This window comes from Balaenoptera acutorostrata, chromosome 3, assembly GCF_949987535.1.
Source record: "Balaenoptera acutorostrata chromosome 3, mBalAcu1.1, whole genome shotgun sequence".
Lineage (NCBI taxonomy): Eukaryota > Metazoa > Chordata > Mammalia > Artiodactyla > Balaenopteridae > Balaenoptera > Balaenoptera acutorostrata.
The window spans coordinates 171,122,682-171,144,009 of NC_080066.1; the positions used below are offsets into that span (position 1 = coordinate 171,122,682).

A 21,328-nucleotide genomic window follows, 5' to 3' on the forward strand; every position below is an offset into this window, starting at 1 on the left:
CAATATAACTTAAAAGACTAGAAAACAGACATTTAAATTTAGGAAAAGAATACTTTTATAGTCAACTATCCGGCTCAAAACAACTCAGCCAAGATAGCAATAAATAAAAGCCATTAACCTCATCATCCACAAATTATTTTCCAATTAAACTGACCCTGGATAGCATGACTGAGTCAAACAGTCTATCATCACCACTGTAATGAATCAATCTCTTGATTTTTCCATTGTTTAAAGTTGCAGGTTAAAAGTAAGCTCCTGGAAAGCTTTTTTTTTTCTAAGTATGAAAGTAAAATATGTTCAGTGTGTTGAAAGGGCAACAATATAAAAAAACAGAAAGAAAGGGGAGAAAAAAGCATGATCTAATCACCCAGTGGAAACAAAATTCTGATATACTTTGTTCTGGTTTTTTCCCTCAAGCATATTTTATATAGCTCTGGGATAAAAACACGCAGACAGCTGTGTGAGAATGCAGTGGGGCGATGTGCATTGGGCAGATTAAGCAAAAGTCTTATAAATCTTAGCTGTTGTTATTCATATAAAATGCTCTACGATTTATCCCACAATGAAGTCAAACCATCTGAGATCACACATGGTCTTGCCCTTCATAGAACTGCCCAGACACGTTTGGCATTAAACCACTGGCCTATGCTGAAGAAAGTACAAGAAACGGCCTTACAGACTTCATTCACTACTGTATTTATTGAACAGTTTGTGGACGTCAGTGTCCACTTATTAGTCTCTCCTCCATGAGACATCGTGCGGGAAACATCCCACATCGGGGAAAACTATGTCTCTCTGGAAAAGGAGTTTCTGTGGTGTGGGTGCTGACATCTGCACTTGGTTGTGATTCCCTATTTGATCTGGACACTCAGTAGCTCGGAACCAAATTTGACATCAACCTCTAGCGGCTGCACAGAACCTTGTGATTTGTCTTTTGTGTACTGACCCACTCCTGATTTCAACTCATTCATTAAGTTCCCAGGACAATGAAGACTGGCCTCAGCTCCATCAATATGATCCATGACACTATTAACCTCAAGGGAAGGGTTTATCAAATGGTTGAGAGGGTAAGCTTGGAGATTACACGACTGTGGTCTGCTACTTACTAGCTAGCTGGGCCACCCTGCACAGATTACTTAACCTCTCTAAGCTTCAGGATTGTTTTAACTTATAAAATGGGACAAACCTAACATAGAGTTGTATTAAATTTAACAATCCATGCATAATACTCATCACAGAGTCTGCACATGGTAAACACTCAAGGAATCAAAGCTATAATTATTATCTATAATAATAATAAATACTGTAACACATGTAAAAGTATCTTATAAACCAATAAAGAACCATCAAATGCCAGGATTAAGATTTTTTATTCCTCTCTGGAGCTCAGTTTCCTCATTTTAAAAAAGGAAATATATGACTGTTTTCTAGGCTCTTCTAGTTGCAAACTTCTTTCATTTTCTATAGTTAGAGGAGATATGAAATGTTCTATACCCTTAGAGAACAGAAATAAAACCCTCTAAAATTAGGTAGCAATAGTGTGTATTGGAACCAATGCCAACACTGATCTGCTGCTTCCTTAAACAAGTGGCTTGATTTTTTTTTTTCCTCCCATTAATATAATTCCTTGTTCCTGGTGCCTAAACAGTTTTTGCTGATACTCAAGTGCTTGTTAAGTTACAGGCATTAAAAATGTCATTAACACCTTTTTGCTACTCATTCTGGCTGCCCTCAAATTCTCCCAGTGTGACTTTCCCTGAGACATCCTACTCTTCTAATGGCTTTGTCTTAACTTTTCACTCTTTTTAATTTTCACAAGGAACCTCTACAGAAACGACCCACCTTTTAGAGAGACCTTGGGAAGCAGGGTCTGGGCATCCAGGTTTAGGTACTGTATGAAATGTGTGCATCGTCAGGGCTCTGCCCTGTCAGGCTCAATCCAGGATGTGAGTCTGGACCTTCCCCCAGGAAGCTGGGCAGCAAATGGGCTCTGTGTGGAGGGTCCTTTGGGGTTGCATGCTGGAGATGTGGCACAACCCTGTCTGGATGTAAGAAGAGCTACACCTAGTGGGAGAATTCCCAAGTCACAGCTACTCAGAAGAACTTTGGGAAGTTGATTACCTGAATAAATAGCTCCCAGAAAGCCAAGGCCAACCTTTCAGTTCTTCAAGATCAAAACATTAAGGAGAGAGATAATATATTTGGTAAAATAATCTGTGTATAAACTCTCTTCCTGTAAGAAAAATAACATGTAAATGTGACTCATGTCACTGAAAGGGAGAAAAGAAGGAGCTGGTCTGAAATTGGTTCACTACTAACAGTCCTAATGAAAAAATTTTATGTTAGCAGCATTCAGAGTTCAGCAGTGACTTCTTGCTAAGATGGCTATTTTACTCTTTCCCTGGGATGTCTGTGGTCTTGAGTCTCCCCTTTCAAGGGGACATGAATTGAAGCTAAGTCTACTCCTTTAATCATGAAGAAAGTGATGCTTTGAGAAAGTTAATCTGCTGTTGATATCAGGACCAGAAGAGGAAGGGAAAAGCCTGGAAGCTTGTAGACTAAGGAAACCCCTTTCACAGTAATTTTGGAGCAAGGTACTAAGCACCTACACTTTGATCTCGTTCCTCCAACCCAATCTTCCCTTGAATTTCTCAGATGACTAATTTACTTTGTAACCTTTTGAAATATACTTAAAAATTAAGTATTAGGAAAAGATGCTGTGACAGGAAGCATCCTAATGATCTGATGGGGAAGTGGATGTGAGAGTACCTATAATATCCCTGATATTAAATGCAAGGGACGTGCATACGGGAGCAGGTCCTGGAGCACATCACCAAAGTCGGAAAGCCCTCATAGGGAAGCCTACTTTCAGCATCAAAAACTCCAGTTCTGAAGCAATCCTTAGACTATTATGAATTCGAGAAAATGTCCCATAATAAGGCAGTCTTCCTTATACATAAGAGAACTCAGGTGTGAGATAGGCCACATGAAGGGAATGTAGAGAACCTCATTCAAAACCTAAAGCTTTAATGTACATCAGAACTAATATTAAAAGGAAGCTCCATGACTGCAAAAATGTGAGAACTGTTTCTTCAGGAAGTCCAAATCCAAGCATTAGAGGACTCAGGAAAGAGAGGAAATGTTTCATGAAATTTACAAAACATCTCCAGCCTCAAGTCAACCCTCTCTCAAACATCAGAAAAAAAGAAAAAGCAGGGGAGGAAACTAACAACGGCATACTTGGAAGATCCTTTTGCCACAGACCAGTCCTCACTTTATATCAGAGCACTCACACTCAAGAGAAACCTTTAGAATGTAATGAAGGTGGGAAAACCTTCTGCCAGAATTTACCCTTCAATGTACATCAAGTGACCCATACAGAAACCATATGAATGTAACACATGCGTGTAAGTCATATCTTACTAAATGTGATATAATACACATGGGGGGAAAACTCAGGATATTGAACGTGGAAGGTTTTTTCGGAAGTCAACCTTTACATCAGAGAACTCACTACACCTGTAAAGAACGTGGGTAACCTTTCTTCCAGAATAACACCTGTCGGTACATCAAAGAACTGGTTAAGGAAAGAAAACCTTCCGTGTGAAGTCAAATCCCTAATTCAGAACCAAAGAACACACATAAGGGAGAAAATCTCCGGGAATAATGAATTTGAGAGTGCTTTTGGCAAACTACACGTATTTACGTAGAAACGCTACATAAACAAGAGCAGCGTAAGACATGCATCCAGACAGAATCACTCACTGACTCTCAGGGGACTCCTAAAGGAGAGAAACCCTAACAATGCAAAAAATGCAGGAAATCCTTCTGCCAGAAGACAGAAATCTTTATAGACTGGAATATTCACATAGAAACCCAGAGAAAATATGTAAGGAAGGCTTCACCAAGAAGTTGCAACCTAAACTGAACAGCAAAGAAACAACATTTGAATACTTTGAAAGTGTGAAAATTTTTAACATGAAATTTAAAGCCTGGGGAAATTCCATCAAGTTAGGGAGTTATGTCAAAAACACCTTCTCCTAGCAATAATATTGTTTGAAAAGTCATGTTTAATATGTGATACCAAACCTGTATCCAAAAAATAATCTAGTAAACTCTTCTGTAAACCCAAAATTTATACATAAAAAGATTTTTAAAAAGAAAAAAGTCAAGCCAGTCTAAAGGACACAGGAGCCAGCTCAAGGAGGCACTCAATGGCCAAATCTGTGGTAAGTGGAGCACTAAAATAACTAAGTATAGTAATGAATTATAAATCATTAAAAACATACAAATTCATGAGTCCATACTGATAAAAGAGAGATGGACTGATCAATCAAGAAGACAGGAAGTCTCTTGCTTATAGTAAAAATGCCAAGGGCTAACTGAAAGAGGCACTGGGATCATAAAATCATTACTTTGCAATCATACAGCAAAAACTGGATCAGACAAGAATCACAAATGGATACCAAATCCAGGCGGAAATTGTGATGAGAAGCAGAATATCTGCAACGTCAAACGTGTCTCTCCACAGGCTGCTGATTAGTTGCAAGGGAAGAAAATATAAAGAGAAATAATACAATGGAGAAATCCGACAACATCTTGACCGGTGATAAAATTAGTATCTACGAGAGACAGACAGACATCGTGTGCCTCCAGATGTGGTGCCCTGAGAGGGACATATCGCCCAAATGGGATTCTGGCTGAGGGTGCTTAACCTCAACCTACTTACAGAGAAACGCCATGCAAACACAAGATGAGGGCTGTTCCTAAAAAAAGGAAACCATGAGGGGTGGGCTATTTCCTCAAAAATAACAATGTTGTAAAAAGGCAAAAAAAAAAAGTCTATAGAAATATCCCAGATTAAAAGAGGCTAAAGAGACATGATACCAAGGACTAATTCCTGTATTAAATGAGGAAAGATGCTAATAAGGACATAATTAGATCAAGTGACAACATTGCAATATAGACGGTAAAGCAGATAAAGACAAGTGTCAATATAAACTTATGATGGGTGTGCTGTGGTTATGAACAGCTCAGCGACAGGATGGAGAAGAGGCAGAAAGTGCAGAAGAGAAGGTAGATGGGGTAAAATATGAACAGTAAGTGAATCTGGCTAAAGGGTATACAGCTATTCTCTGTACTATTTTTATTTTGCAACTTTCCGTAAGCCTTAAATTACATCCCCCCAAAAAGTAATTTTTGAAAAGCCAATTCAGCATGCTCTGGACCCTATCTCCTCAAACAATAGGTAGTTATCTCTCTGTCTCATTTGCCTCTTCCCTCTTCACTAGATCATTCTGCTAAGCTTAGAAACATCTTCTTTGTGTTCCAAAAAAAAGCAAACAAAAGCAAAGCAAACAGCTCTTGATCCACAGCTACTGGACCCACTGAAAGACTTATCTACTCACATTGTCACTTTGCCACTTTCCCTTTATCTTCAAACCACTGCAGCCTGGCCTCTGCTCCCATCACGTAATGACACTGCTCTTCCTAAAATCACCTGACACCCCCGGGTTGCCAGCTCCACGGATCCTCTTCAGTTCTTTTGCTACTTAACCTTTCAACAGCATTGGACACTGTTGACCAAACTTCTTCCTTGGAATAGTCACTTCTCTTGGCTTTTGATCAAATACTCTTGATTTTCCTCTGGCCCCTCTGCCCCTCCTAAGCCTCCTTTGCCGTCTCTTCATCCCCTACTTGACTTTTAATGGTTATAGTTCCTACGGGTCTCAGTCTCTCCCTCAAGGGGTCTCATCCACTCCCATGGCTTCAAAACCATCCAAACGCTGATGACTCTCAAACTTATTTCTGTGGCCCAGATCTTTCCTCTGAATTCCATACTCATACAGCTCAACTGCCTTGACATCATTGACCGAAACCTCTCAAACTCAACATATTCAAAATTGAATTCTTGCACTCCCCAGACCCTAAATCTTCTCCCCCAGTCTTCCCATTTCAGGAAGTGCCACTTCCACTCACTCAGCTGCTTAAGTCAGAAAACCTAGATCATCCGCGGGATGTTGAAATTACCAGCAACATTTTTTCTTTATGCTTTTCAGGGGTTTAAAATTTTCCTACAATAAACATACGCTTATGAATACATTAATTAACTAAAATTAAAAGAACCAAACCTCGTTCTTTTTGGGTAATCAGAAACAAAACAAAGATTTGCTTAAACATAATGCTTTATAGCCTCTATATTTGTTCTTAGTTGTAGTTTCATGAATGTCTAAATAAGAGTACTAAAAATTAACTTTCACATTACCGGAAGTGTTTAGATCTACTGAGGACATCACAGCATCAGCTTCTATCTAGAAAAGAAAAAAGCATAAGATATACAATTTCATCAAATGTTTTCACAGTACAAGTTCTTAATTCCTGGGGTGCGGGGAAGGAATGTATTTTATGAGAAACCAACTTTGTTGAATCCAGCAGACAAGTAACATCACAGAACAGCTATAATAGTCATTTTTCTCTTCTATTAATAAGATACCAGATGCTAATCTACTACAGACTGTAATGGCCCCCAAAACTTTATTGCATTGACCAAAACAGTTTGGTCATATAAATTCAACTTGGCTGTCACATGTACAGCATAACCTAAAAGGTAACATTTCTGTTTTAGACAAATACAAGCAATTGTTACAATGGCCTCTATGGGTTTACTTAAAAATTTTTTCCTGACTGTAATAGTAACATGATGTAGAAAACATGAAAAATATTTTTTAATTATGAAGAAAAACATCTAAAACACCAGCCATCCAGTGAAAACCATTGTTAACATTTAGGCCTAGTACAGCTTTTTTTCCCCCCCTCCATGCATTTTTAAACTATTTGAGAATACACTGTATATTAAGTTTGGGGACCTGCCTTCACTAAATATTAAAACATAAGCATTTTCCCACATGGTTAAGAGAGCTTTATAAACATCATGGAATTAGAACCTTGGCAACATCTGATGTAGCTTCTCCACCTTGGATTCCATGCCTTGCACTTCCCTGGTTCCTCCTGCCCCTCCCAGACAACCAGTTCCCAGTGCATCTTCTTCATGGAGTCCCCACCGACCCTTAAATGTGGGTACTCCCCCCATGTTCTCCCCTCAGGACACTGCCCTTCACACGCCGCATACTCCTCTTGGGCAATGCCACCTCAGTCTCATGTTTTGAGCTACCACCTGTGAGGAATCCCAAATCTATCTCTAGCCCTCACCTCTCCACCCAACTTCAGATTCCTACATCTAAGGGAGGTGGCACAATCTGAGAGCAGATCTTTACCACCATCACCTCAACACCCAGCACAGCACTTAAAAAAGGAATGCACTTGGGGTGCTTGTAGCCTCCTCGAACTTAATATGCCCCAATCCGAACTCACTGTCTTTCCCCCAAACCTATTCCTTCTGAATTTTCTTATTTTCTTATCCCTTCAGTCCTGCTGTCACATCACTCTGATACGGCCACCACAGGCAACCGTGAATCACCAAGGCATAACTTCTCCCACCACCACAAAGCGCTCCCAGACACTTCATATCAGAGTCTACCTCCGCTGCTCTAAATGATGCCCAGATTCCTATTAAAGTTACTACAGAATTAGACCCTTCTCCTTGCCCTCCTCCCTTTCTGTTCTTAACCTCTTCTCTATCTTAGTATTTATCAGAGTTTCATAAGTCTCTCTACACTAAACTGTGAACTATTTCAAAGTAGGGTCTATGTTTATTCACCTTTATATTTCTAGCAACTAGCAAGTGCTCCTTTTATTAAATGGGAACACAATAAATTTCATTCTGTAAACATTTTCATGAATGCAGAAGTGATTTATTATTTTAGTGCCTTACTGCTTCATGACCTGCATTCAGTAAATATTTCATTTGCTGAAAAGCAATGTTTAAAAATAAAACCCCAAACCTCAACCTATTATAAGAGGAAAAATCTGTTAAATTTCACAGAGGGAATACATTAAGTGTCACTTAATAAAACTTCATGATTGTTACAAATGGTTGTTAAGTGTATAGGTGATTTGCTATATCAGTATTTCACTGTTTAGCGATCTGCAGTAAACAAGCATTTCCTTTGATTAAAAAATAAAATCCAAAACCTCAACCAAAAGTAAAAATCTGTTAAATTTGATGGTGTGTATGTATGTATGTTACCATATCACTGTACTTGTCATTAAATTCCTCACTTACATGTTCTAAAATTAAAATCAAGTAAGTAGATCCAAAGGTGATAAAGGTAGAATGAGACCAGATATCTTTCCAGCTGAACCTGGGTTAAATTCAATGCTTCAAAAGCTGAGTCCCCTTAGCTGACCTGCTCTGGAATTCCAGCTGAAATGATTGCAGGTTAACAGGAGAGCTGCAATTTCTGGGAGCCAGCCCTGAAGCTCCATAATCAACCTCTCAGTAACTAAGCAACCCCTAGCAGTTGAACCTACCTGGGTGGTTCATGGGACATATTTATATCAACAGAACATATTAACAATGAAGTTGTAATACACTTAAGCATAATGAAGAACAGAGAAGTGGGACATCACGTGGTCCCTGGCTTTGCAGGGCCTGCAATCTGACAGACAGGTAGAGCCCACTCATAGGGAACAATTGGGCCAAAGCAGTTGCCCAGCCACTTTGTCTAACAACAGCAGGAGGGATGACATTCCAGGCAGAGCCCTGAGTGCTCCCTCTGTTTGATGCCTGCAGTTGAATTTCTTAAACCTGGCCAAGATCTTGCCCCTGATTAATTCCAGTTCAGCAGCTTAACAAGAGGGATCCATCACTAGAATGGATGTAACAGACAAGAGGAGCAGCACAAGGACAGGAGGCATAGGAAACCTGTCCTACTAAAATGGGAGATTCACTGAAGTTCAGCTCAACTCTCCTTAATTAGTGCAACCTTTCCTGGAGAGCAATGCCCAACAAAATTTCAAATGTACCTAGCACTTGTATTTCTAGGAATTTATTCCGCAGAGATATATCCACAAGCAGAGATACAGTTATAAGAGAATGCTCACAGCAGCAATATTTGTAGGAATGAAAAATAAAAGAAACAACTGAAATGACCAAAACAAGGAAACTAGCTAAAGAGAATAGTAAGCAACTATTTTTTAACGTGCTGTGTGTGCTTTTATGTTCTTCTATTGTGAAGTGAAAAAAGCAAGTTAAAATAAAATAGGCATACTATGCACCCACTTTTCAATACAATGCTAGGCGTGTCTGTCAATACATAGGAAATTTTGGGATGATACACAAGAAACTGTTAATAATGGTAACTCCTGAGGAGTGGGACCCTTTGGTAGGGAGGGAGGGGATTTTACACCCAACTTTATACTTTTCTGGACCGTTTTAATTTTTTGACTATGTAAATGCATTCTTTTCATAATTTAAATGGAGCAAAATTTTTTTTTTTAATTTAAGAAAAAAAGAATCCTGCATGTCACTTCCTCTGTGAATTCCTTCTGTTACCAACATCCCCCTCCCAGGCTTCCCTCTTGGAACCTCACTAGCATCTCCTACTTAATATTATTAGCAGCCTGATGACTTAGTCTTGACGGATTCTAATTCATTCCTGAGTTGGATTCTTATGACATAAGTAAAATTCAGCACTGGACACATCTCTGAAATTGCTCAAAAGGCAGCGGTTTGCTTCATAAACATCCTAAGCTAGCCCTCTGCACTTTACTTAGAATCCATCCATTACTGTATTGTCAGCCCAGTCCGCAAATACAAAAGAAAGTTCTACCTTGGAGGGCTTGTATCCAAACAGCATTACAACAGCAACTTTAAAGTCCTCTCTGCTTAGATAGCCTTTGTTTTCTTCATCGCATGTTTTAAATACCTAAAGAACAGCAAATATCTTTAGTTAATAAGACAGAAACCGTTTGTTCTATTATTACTAACTTATATTAAGTTTAGACCTCCCAAACCTAAAACTTAGCCAAGAGTAGGGCTGGGAAATGGAATTTCATTATCCTAATTTTAATCCTCAAGAAATCTTAATGTGCTGGGACTTCCCTGGAGAACCAGTGGTTAAGACTCCGAGCTTCCACTGCAGGGGGCATGGGTTATAACCCTGATGGGGAACTAAGATCCCGAATGCTGCCCCCAGGGCCAAAAAGAAAAAGAAATCTTAATGTGCTAAAATTTACTCCCCAAAAAGTGCAAACGACTTAATCGCTGGGTTAATTCCTTTAAACCATTCGGATAAATTCTACCCAAAATTCAATCCTAGAATTGGGAAGGTGAGGCAAAGGGGCTGGCTTTGAAAGGCGGGAGGAGAGATGGAGATTACAGCTTGTTATACACAGACTGTGTCGCGGAGAAAAGAAGGAACTGGAAGTAGAACACTGGACAGGGATCCAGAAGCCTTGCAGCCCTAGCCTCGGTCATTAATCATGACACTTCGGAAGGATAGTCCAGCCCTTATCTGTGCAACAAAGCTGAGTGAGAGCCAGGAGGGGGTGACGGAAGTGAAAGTCCCGGGTCAAGTTAAAGTCGGAGACAGCCCTCCGGACACCTACTTCCACCCACTTCTTGTGTTCTGACGGGCTGGCTTCCCACATCCGCGGCCGGGCCCCGGCCTGGGAGAAAAACATCGCGACAGTCACACGGGAGTCGGGACGCCTGAACTCGCGACCTCTGCGGCCTACGCCCGGCTTGCAGCGACCGCCCGCCAAGCTCCCCGCAGTTCAGGAAGCTGAACTTGGCCGCGTACCTCCAATGTCTTCTCCCATTGGACGGCCTGCGAGCCACTGGCGTTGACCCCGCAGTTCTATTGGCCAGAGACTTTGTTTAATAACGTTTCCTTGGAACAGCCTATGGCGGAGGGGCTTCCAGGCCCGCCCCCAGACTTGGCTCCGCCCCTCTTGTCCCTTTAACTCCCGGCGCGCGACCGTGGATCCCGCTCACCCAGGTGCTGTTTCAACCTGTCCTGCATGATTCTTTTCAATTTCTGCCCCCACACCTTGTAGTAAATTACTTTTGATAATTTTGATCAATGGCACTATGCTAAACATTATAGGAGACACAAAAAGAGTGTGAACAAAGCATAAAAGTAACCAATCAAAACAAGACCGGGGCTCCCGTGCAGATCAGCAAGTCATTGGGATCGAGCCCTCCAGGGTAGCTACTGTGTCTGTTCCGTCCTCCCTATAAGCCTAGCACTGAGCACGGTACCTGGCACAAAACAGACTTTCAATAAACGAACCAAGTGAGCCCTTAGGACGTTTACCCCAAGTTATTTCATTTAGTCCTCTAGGAGAGGTGCCTGGTGTGAAGGAAACTTTGAGAATAATATCAACAGCACTAAGCCCAAATTCCACAGCAAACATCTTTATTAAAGGCAAGGAATATGGCGAGGATTCCGCTTTGCAAAGGAGTTTATCTCAGACCTCTCTCTTCTGACAAATCAGTAAGATTAAAAAGGCAACACACACACACAGGCACACGCCCCTGTTTCAACGAAGAAACGGGCATTCGAGGTTGAGTCTAAGGGAGCTCGTTTAACCTTTTATTTTACAGCAGGTTTTACAGTCCGCTCCCCCAGGAGAACCCACTCCTCCCGGGACACCGGTCTCAGCCCTCAGCTTCCTCGAACCTCTCAGGTGATCCTGTCTCTGCCTTTAAAATACTCACCCCCTCCCATCCCCCCGCCACACACACACCTCGAGCTCCGGGAGTCTGAAGCTATGAGAACCTCTGCAAAGGGGATAAGTTTTGCTAATTAACTACGGGAGAAGTGAGGGAAATTTCTTTTCCTCTCTCCCCCTTTTAGGAGACGCGCCAAGGTCTTCTCTCCGCCCCTTCCTGCGGGAGTGCCCCCTCAGCCCCTCATGACCCGGAGGGCTTTAGGACCCAGCTGCGGGCATCCCGGAAGGGGAAGGGGCAGGGCCACTCTGCGCGCGCCGCGGCCTGGAGCATTTGAAGCGCGCGCAGGCGCGAGTGGCGGCGGAGGGGCGGGGTCCCCGGCGGCTGCGTGTTGTGGGGGCTTCAGGTGAGTGTTTGGAGGCCGCGGGTTCCGGGGCCTCTGGTGCGCGTTCGGCAACTGCCCGCGCTTTTGCTCCTTCCGGCCTGGAGCGCGGGCAACCGGCGTCCGGCGAATTCTTGAGTGCCCCGCGGGGCTGGAGGTGGATCCGGAGGGAAGCGGAGCATCTTGTAGAGACACTAGGTAGGGTCCCCTTCTGGGCCTCGGCTTCCTCCAGTAATAGTACCTCTTTGGCGCGAGCAGCTGCTGCTTGAGGAGACCAGAGTCCTGCTGGAGGGGTCCCCCTCCGCGGATTCTTACTCTGGCTCCTCCACGTAGTAGGCAGATGGCCTGGAGAGTTAGTGCTAGCTAGCATGTTGGGCGCTTACTCTGTGCCAGGCACTTAACCTCTGTGTTTAGTCTCCCCATAAATGGAAACAGTTATGAGTGTGAAATGAGTATGCCCAGTAAAGGTGAGCGCACAGAAAAGTTAGCAGCTGTCCTTTCTTACTCAGTGTACCCCGGAATCAGCCCACTTCACTCCATTCCGAGCGCCTTCATGAGCTACCAGAGTCCCTGCGGGAGCCGCCTCACTTCGACTTTTGTCTCCCTCCAAACCATTCTCCATACAGAGTTGTAGGGAACGTAATATTTTTAAAAAGGAGATCGGACCAAGGTACTCCCCTGCTTATTAAAAGGTACTCCCCGTAAGTGGAGCCTACTGTTCTTAGAATAAAATCCAGGATCTTTAACTTACTCCTGCCCACCCCCTTCATCCTGGACCACCTACCTGTCTTCCTTACCCAAATCTTTCTGTCTGTTTTTGGAGTTACTACAACCTTGTTCTGGTCTTTGCAGGTTGGGTTCCCTCACTGGGAATACTCTTCTTTCCCTCCCCCACTTTTATTTGGCTGATTCCTTTTCATCCTTCAGAGCTCACTTAAGTGTTAAATTCAGGATAGTCTAAGGTAAGGGCATCCCTGTTACTCTCTCATACCTGTAAAATATGATGAATATCTGTAAAGATATCTTGGCTTTTTTGGTTATTTTCGTTTGTGTCCGTCTGTTTCTTTCTCCTTGAAATATAAGCTTTTCTAGGACAAATTGTTTCTATGTTGTTAATTTCTTATTCCTAGGGCTTGGCACATAGTAGCTGCTCAATAAATATTTTTCTAATGAACATACTCTGGGAGGTAGGTATGACACCCATTTTACAGAGGAGGAAGTTGAGGCTCAGCGGTTAAGTAACTTGCCTAAGTGCACATTTACCAGCTAGTAATGACTGGGTTTGAAATTGGAGTCATATTTACCCACTACTGGCCACACCTGGCCTCAGTTGAGATTGACTCCCATGCCCTCCTGATGGTCTGCAAGCTCTATAAGAAGGGTCAGCTGGAAGCGTAAAAGAAATAGCCCAGCTGGGTCTGGGATGGTAGGGGGAGAGGAGGAGCTAGCAACTTTAAGAGGAGTATCCATTTGCATCCACAAATTTTTTTTTAGTGTCTAATAGACACTCTAATGTTATGAGTTGGCATCTGGTGGTAGAATTTCTTTAGATTTTTACCCTCCTTGGCATTGTAGCTTAACGCAGTGTTTGCCAAATTTCAGTAATGTGGCCGGTTGCTTCCTCCCCAGTTTTGTCTCACTGTCAACATCTGTACTACTATTTGCTTAATATTTTCATTTGAACCCACTTTTACATAAACACTATCTTTAAGAAGTAAACTTCAGTTATTGTAAATGTAATGGAGCCATAAGATACCTTCTGTTGATGTTAAACCAAAGTGTTACTGCCTGCAGAAGAGCCCAAAGTCCGTTATTTGTTCAAAAGCAGGAATAGAGACATTTCAACAAACAGCTTTCTCCTTGATTAAACTGAGACATTGGATTGGAGTGGGAAAGGGAGGTACTTTCATAATGTAATGTTAGTTAACGTCAGGTCCCAGTCACCTCCGCTTTGGGAAATACTGCACTTTGCTGACCCACTGAATGTCAGATCTCAGAGTCAGCCCACCTGTGTTGTAATTCTGATCCTGGTGTCACCACTTACCCAGAGTGTGGTGTTAGACCTGTGCTGTGCGAGGCACTGCCCAGGGAAGACAAACCGTGAACAAACAGTTGAAGGAAAACACTTAGGTTCTGTCCTTGTAAAGCTATATGACTTGAGTATGAAAGCTGTCTGAGAATGCAGAGAGTCTGGGCCTGTGTGAGAGAGAGATGAAATTCTGATCCCGAAGCCAGATGCAGTCCTCCAAAGTAGAATCAGTTGCTGGTTAATCTTGGTGTTTACCAACAGCTCCCCTTCAACAGGCTAAGCGCCTTGACTGCATAGAGAGGCTGGTAACCTGCTAGGCTTAATGATTTGTTACAGTTTTATTAGCATATTATAAAGGTTTTTTTGCCTTTAATTGGTAAATAATCTCAGGCACATTTTGGATTGTGAGCAGATCCAAAATTTAAACCATGTATAGAGCAGACAAAAACTTTTTTTCTCTAGGAAATATCTTTTTCAAAGCTTTACTTTTTACCCACTTGTCCTTTTTTGGAGGGAATTCTCTGTCCTCCTCCCCTCTCCCACCCCACATGTGGTTCTAGAAAGTGTAGATAATGATAAAACTGAAAAACTTAGAAATCTCCTAAATAGCTCACACAGTCACTAAAGACGAATAAATATTTTCCTTTCAGAGTTCTCAGGATTTTTGAATTCCATTTTATTTATACGTAATTGATCTGGGAAGAGGGGTGGTGGTGACCTCTAAGAGGTCTGTATACATCTCCTTTTCTCAGGCTGGGAGCTGAACCCTTTTTTCACCTAAAAACTCTGAGACCCTCTCTTTGCTTTAGGATGGGGCAGGAAGCTAGGGAGAACAGCCTGAGGAATCTCAGTCGAAGATTCTATTACTCAGTGCCTAGCTTAAGAGCTGGTTTAGAATTCAATGAAAGCTAGAGCTTACAGCAGAGTAGTTTTTCCAAAGATGGTTCTTTTGTTCTTAAATAATTTTTCAGTTGCAAACTAACCGACACTATGGCTCCTTCATAGTGAATTGTGATAGCAGTCTCCAGAGTCTAGAACACTAAAGGAACTTAAGTTTTAAAAAACCAGTCAAAACAAACAAAAAACTGAGCTGTTGAAGTAGGTGTTAAGTAGTAAGTCTGTCTTAACCTCTTTCATGGGAAAACCTGGTTCTCAGATCCTGTAAACTGTAACAATACAGTTCCAACAAGCTGGATTATCTGGTGTCTTAACCCTTATCGGATTAGAAACAATTTAGGGAGAAAAACCTACTCAGAGTTCAAACAGCCTCTAGAAGTGGGCTGAACACAGGGGGAAAGGACAGAGAACTTTTAGAAAACAAGACCTAGACAGAGTGTAGGGCCCCTGTTACAGGAGCAAGTGTCTCCATCCATCTGTGGTCCCTACAGCTGTGGCTGCAAAACACTGTCCATGCCAGGTGGGCTTAATAGTGACCCTGGGCCATGAAGAACGAGTCAAATTATTGTCTAGATGCACTCTGCTTAAAAGCTTCTTGAAATGTGTAATTTACAGGAGAAACTTTATCTGACTTGGTCATTAATTGAAAAAGGTGAGAAGTTGTGCAAAGTGATAGATACCTTAAAAAAATATACTTTTTAGCTTGAAACATGAAAGTATATTCATTGGCAAGTCTTTCAGTGCAGAATTTAGCCTTTTTTAAGGAGTGGGGGTCATGCTGCAGTCTGTCCTATATCTGCACTCATAACAGGTCCTGCTTACGCTCTAGAGCAAACATGTAGACACTACGTCCACAATCTGAGTACAGACTCTTGAGTCCTGTAATTTTCCTCTGGGTCTTGTACTAAAGTGTATTTTTTTTGTTTTTTGTTTTTTTAATCACACTAAGGAACTGCTCCTTAGTTATTTGGGAAATCTACTTAGATAGCCCTTTACCCTTGAATTGGTGACATTTTGTAGGTAAGAAAAGCAAAAGTTTCATCTGTTTTCCTCTTGAGAGCAAGAAAGTGGAAGTTAAACTGTGTGGTTTAAAAAACAAAGTAACGTTTTGCTTTAGTACAAGTTCTTTCTCTGCAGGTTTTCGTGGTTTGATTTAGGATTAGATAATCATTAAGTCAGTTGGGTCCTCATGGAAGCATCCCTAGATAATGTATATATAGAATTGATCATTTGATACTGTTTTGAGGATTTTGTTAAGCTTTATGGTAAGTAGCTTATCTTGGGGGAGTAAGAAGTAGTCCCTGAAGTCCTTTGGGCTCCCATACCTGGGTGAGGAATAGGTGATAAATTCCAATTTGACCTGAAATTCCTTAAACTGACCTTAACCCCAAACACCTGTTGGAAGCTTCAGGGCTAAGAGTGGACATTTTTGTTTTGGACTTTGGCTCAAGTCCATTTCCTCAGGCATTTAGGAACAAGGTCTAGGTGGAAGGACAAAGGGAGTGAAGCAGAAGGTAAGCAGGATTTTCGCCGTCACTTTATTTGCCAAGTTCTCATGGCAGATTGTGGTGATGTGTCGTGAACACCCACAGAGCAGCTGATGTTAGTGACACGTCTTGGCATCTGGTAAGTGTCAGGTGTGCTGTATGTGTCCTGGAAGCTCAGGACACGGAATTTGAGAGCAAGAGAATGAGTGTGCCGGTGGCCTGGTGGATGGGAAATAACGAAATTTCCACCTTTCATTTCCAGAGGAAGTATAATGTCTCAGGAAGGCAGTTACGGGAGGTGGACGATATCCAGTAGTGATGAAAGCGAGGAGGAAAAGCCAAGACCGGACGAGCCATCTACCTCTTTTCTCCCGCACGCTGAGCAGGGAGCAGCCAGTGAGGCAAAGTACACCTGTTCCGAGGCTCGGAAAGCTGCCCACAGGAGGAAGATCGCACCCGTGAAATTCAGCAACGCAGAGTCCGTTTCAGAAGCTTCACCTCCCAAAAGGCAGAAGGGCGGTTCCCAGGAAGACCTGGGCTGGCATCTCTCCAGCAGTGAGGATGAGCTGCCACCAGAGACGCAGCAGCAGCGGGCTAAGGACACGGGAGTCAAAGAGGAGAAAGGCCTCCCTTCTCCCAGAGATGGTGCTGTCGCGGGAGCTGGGCATCACAGCCCCTCGGCCGGCCACGGGCTTGAAACGTCAGGGGAAGGCCAGGACATCTGGGACATGCTGGATAAAGGGAACCCCTTCCAATTTTACCTCACTAGAGTCTCCGGAATTAAGCCAAAGTATAACTCGGAAGCCCTCCACATAAGGGGTGAGTGAAGCCGGGGGTCCGGGAGCTGCACTTGTGGGGCTCCCCCTCGAAAAACAGGAGGGCAGCCTAGAAGGGATCTCTAAGAACCCTCTGAACTTCTCTCGGGGGGAAAAAAAAAACCCATTTTGAAAGCAGATGCATTCGTTGGACAGCAAACTGTTTGCTTAGGTCAGGAAGCCAGCGGGTGTCTCCCAGAGCCCTGTAGATAACCCTGTTGGAACCCCTTGCACAGTGCTTAGAATTACTTAACTTGTAATTTGAAGGTTAAACTTGGTCGCTGACACTTAATTAACCAAGTAGCCAGCCCTTGACAGCAATAGTTCTCTCTGGTCCCTGGACCGGCAGTGTGGGCGACACCTGGAGCCTGTTGAACATGCAAATTCTCGGGCTCCTCTTCAGATTCCCAGCGCCAGACTCTGGGAGCCCGGCCCTGCATTCTCCTTTCACAAGCCCAATCAGGTTTGAGAACCGTTGCTCGAAAGCCTGGTTTTGCTTCCTGGCGCAGAAGCAAAACAAGAGTGCCCTGATTTTTGGTTGCTGTGGTTAGTCCTCAGGGAGTATCTGTGTGATATTGTGATGTATACAGATATTTGGTCTTCACTCCGTTTATAGTTGGGGTTTGGTTTTGGTTTGTGTCCCAGGTTCCTGAAATAGCTCCAAGGTAATGAAAGGTGAAAGGAGCATCTTTCGTTATTCCTAACAAGCCCCTTTCAGCCACACCGGAGTGGAGTGTATGTTAATGCGATGACTTTCCGAAAGCCCCTAGGAAGGGGGGTGCTGGTTGCCTGGGGAACCAGCCTGGTGATTAAAGCTGGAACTTTCTGCCCTAACTCCCACCTCCGGGGAGGGCAGGGGGACTGGAGGTCGAGTTCACCGCTGAGGGCCACTGATTTAGTCAGTCTTGCCTGTGTAATGAAGCCTCCGAAAAAGACCCCTCACCGGAAGGGTTCACAGAGCCTCCAGGTTGGTGCGGAGGAGGAGGTGCCAGGCCATGACTCACCTGCAGAGGGCACGGCCGCCCCCCGTCCCCCATACCTCGCCCTGTGCATCTCTTCATCTGGCTGTTCCTGAGTTGTATCCTTTTATAATAAGCTGGTAATCTAGCGAGGAAAGTGATTTTCCGAGTTCTGTGAGGCCTTGCAGCAAATTATCAAGCCCGTGGAGGGGATGGTGGCAACCCCCAATTTATAGCCGGTCGGTTAGAAGCACAGGGGGTCCGGGCCTGTGACTGGCATCTGAGGTGGGGGCAGTCCTGAGGGGTCTGATGCCACCTCCGGGTGGATACCCCTCCGGGTGGATGGTGTCAGAATTGAATTCAGTTGTAGGACGCGCAGCTGGTGTCCGTGGAGGATCGGTCTGTGTGGGAACGCCCCCCCCGCCCCCACCGCTGCACTTGGTGTCAAAATCTTTGCCTGCAGAGAGGAAACAAGGGTTTCCTTTGAGAGAATGGCAGGGCCCCTAGAATCCCAGACACAGGACCTGAATCCCAGCCTCACCACCTGCTTGCTGTGTTGGTAATTAACAAAGGACCTAACATTCTTCAAAATTTCAGTTCACTCACCTTTAAACTGGGGATTCAGAAAAAAGGGAGATAACACATGAAGTGCCCGGCCCAGTATATTCACATGGCAGATACACAAAATAAACGTTGTCACCCTTATTTCACATTACCTTTCTTGCCCACATTCAAGAATAGATTGTGTTCACTGTTAATAGTGTTTTAATTATATATCCAATGTATAATTACATCTTATGTGATATATAAATGTTGGTATATTTAATTCCATACTGTAAAGAGTCTGATTCTACAAGATGTTTGTTTTTCCTTTTTTTTTTTTTTTTTAGGATTTTCTTATTTTATTTATTTATTTATTTATTTATTTTTGGCTGTGTTGGGTCTTCGGTTCGTGCGAGGGCTTTCTCCAGTTGCGGCAAGCGGGGGCCACTCTTCATCGCGGTGCGGGGACCGCTCTTCATCGCGGTGCGCGGGCCTTTCTCTATCGCGGCCCCTCCCGTCGCGGGGCACAGGCTCCAGACGCGCAGGCTCAGCAATTGTGGCTCACGGGCCCAGCTGCTCCGTGGCATGTGGGATCTTCCCAGACCAGGGCTCGAACCCGTGTCCCCTGCATTAGCAGGCAGATTCTCAACCACTGCGCCACCAGGGAAGCCCTGTTTTTCCTTTTTGCAAATGTCTAGGTGCTTTGCAGAAATACAAGGTAGATCTCAGTGTTTCATTTTATTTGAGAGAGATTGAAACAGGAAATAGAGAACTATGCAAGGTTTTGCTGTATATAATAAAGTGATAAAGACTGGCTATTAGCACCAAGATATGGAAGAAGGAGAGGTAACGTGATAGGAGCTGTTATAGAGATTATCTCCTTTAATCCTCGAAACAGCCTTATGAGTAGATGTTACAGTTGTCCTGCTCGGATCGGTGACCGATGTGCAGAGAAGTTAAGTAACCTGCCCAAGGTCATAGAGCTGGTAGGCAGTAGAACTGGGATTTGAATCCAGGCATTCCAGCATCAGAATGCATGCTTTTAAGCGTTTGGTGTACCCCTCCAGCAAAGGCCATAATTGTAGGTTGTTTAGAAGATCTCATGGAGGAAAAGGAACCTCAGATGGGCCTTGAAAAATGGATACAATTTAGAAAGGTAGAAAGAGGAGCGGCAGTGGGGGCGAAATGGGGGCGCCACGCTGCAGTTTCTCTCTTGATTGTGCAACTCTCCCTTTAAGGTAGGAGCTTCCTTAGAGGACTTTTTCGTTCTTTTAAAATCTTTGTTCTCTGGCATTTATCTCTATGTCTGGAAGACAGGAGGCACTCAATAAATATGGGTCAAATAAGTGAACGAGCCCAGTCTGAACCCTCAGGGTTGGCTTGGTGGTTAGAGCGGAAGTGCTGGAGCCAGACTGTCTGTGTTCACGTCCCGACCCTGCCTGTCCCCAGCTGTGTTGCCACGCGCGGCCCCCTAAGGAGAGACTCCCCATCTACAACGTGGGAACGACAGACCCCCACGGACAGAAAATGGCTGCGAGGAGTTGAGAGTTAACACGTAGAAAGTACCAGGAACAGGGCCTGGCACCCGAAGGGTCCTGTCCAAGTGAGGCTGTTATGATCGGTGGTGGCGATGAGGGTTGTGTGCTTCCTCTCAGGGTGTAGAGACGTGGCTTTCTGTTTTCTCTGAAGTCAAGCCTGAGTGGGTGCAAGGTGGGCCCTCCTTAGAGATGACCTGGGTGCTAGAAATATGAGCTTGGAGCTGCCGGGGGGCCTCTGCCCTCCCTCCACGGGAAGCAAGAGCCCTCAGGCTCCAGAGAGCTGTCTTGCTAGTCCCAGACTGGGGAGGTTTCCTGGCGAGAGACTTCAATGAGTACTTGAAGGAGGTAAAAAATTAAGAGATCTGGAAAGAGGAAGGACACACATCGTTATTATTGTCCTTATTGGCAGTTTGTAAAATTGCCCAGTCATCCAGTACTGAAGTTGTAGCTCTTGATTTTCCACTATGTTTGGTTAAATAATACTGATACATAATAAATATTATTAAATAGCCCAGGGAAATTTTCTCTTGAATTTTATGGAACATTAGAGTCTAGCCTTGTAGTACCTTTTCAGTGCATCATTTTCTAAGCCAAATTCTCGTCAGTGACTATTTAATAGGTCAGTTGTGATTATTATTACTAGGTAGTCTTTATCAAAAATATGAATTAGGTATAAATGTTTTGTCTCCCCAGATATTTTATCTCCTCTATTTGGGACACTTGTTTCTTCAGCTCAGGTGAGTTTACAGTTTTTTCTTTGGACGGAAGGGGCAAATAACTCTGTAAGAAAGTGAGCAGGGGGACCTGTGGGCCAGTCCTGTGCAGGGTCCCTGAGATGGCACTTACCTGGAGGCTGGCACCAAACGCCGCAGCTGTGGGATCCATCAGCCTGGAACGTGGATGCACGATCACTGGGGCTTCTGGCTCGATTGGGCCATAAGGACTGGCCAGGAAGTCACTCTGGAAATTCCAACCTGAGGGACTTCTCTTTGGGACACTAATAATCTCACAGGACTCTGGTGCAACTCCCTGGGAGTGTGGGTAGAGAGGTGAAGGCCATGTCAAGTTTGATTTGATTTAGAGAAGTAAATGAGAAATTTCCT

The 21,328-nt window shown here is 43.6% G+C and overlaps 2 protein-coding genes across 26 annotated transcripts in view; one reads left to right on the forward strand and one right to left on the reverse strand.

The window, feature by feature from the left end:
* LOC102998276 (EF-hand calcium-binding domain-containing protein 11-like) overlaps nucleotides 1-10,704 on the reverse strand; it is a 91,657-nt gene extending 80,953 nt beyond the window's left edge. For 10 of the 18 annotated variants that reach the window (XM_057542521.1, XM_057542516.1, XM_057542518.1 and 7 more), the window contains exons 1-3: nucleotides 10,510-10,704; nucleotides 9,732-9,827; nucleotides 6,266-6,311 (exon numbers count right to left, since the gene is read on the reverse strand). In XM_057542521.1, coding sequence (XP_057398504.1) covers nucleotides 6,266-6,311; nucleotides 9,732-9,827; nucleotides 10,510-10,584 — 217 coding nt within the window. In that variant the 5' untranslated portion in view covers nucleotides 10,585-10,704. The remainder of the gene's footprint in view (nucleotides 1-6,265; nucleotides 6,312-9,731; nucleotides 9,828-10,509) is intronic. The other 8 variants (XM_057542529.1, XM_057542530.1, XM_057542528.1 and 5 more) reach the window with 3 other exon arrangements.
* Nucleotides 10,705-11,805: 1,101 nt separating this feature from the next.
* LOC103000801 (tyrosyl-DNA phosphodiesterase 1) overlaps nucleotides 11,806-21,328 on the forward strand; it is an 83,294-nt gene continuing 73,771 nt past the window's right edge. For 7 of the 8 annotated variants that reach the window (XR_009007427.1, XR_009007428.1, XM_057542474.1 and 4 more), the window contains exons 1-3: nucleotides 11,806-11,981; nucleotides 16,633-17,189; nucleotides 20,919-20,962. Coding sequence is in view for 6 of the 8 variants with exons in the window: in XM_057542474.1 (XP_057398457.1) it covers nucleotides 11,821-11,981; nucleotides 16,633-17,189; nucleotides 20,919-20,962 (762 nt within the window). In the remaining 2 variants the exon portion in view is untranslated. Of the gene's footprint in view, nucleotides 11,982-12,007; nucleotides 12,156-16,632; nucleotides 17,190-20,918; nucleotides 20,963-21,328 lie in introns of those variants that run through there. The other variant, XM_057542476.1, reaches the window with a different exon arrangement.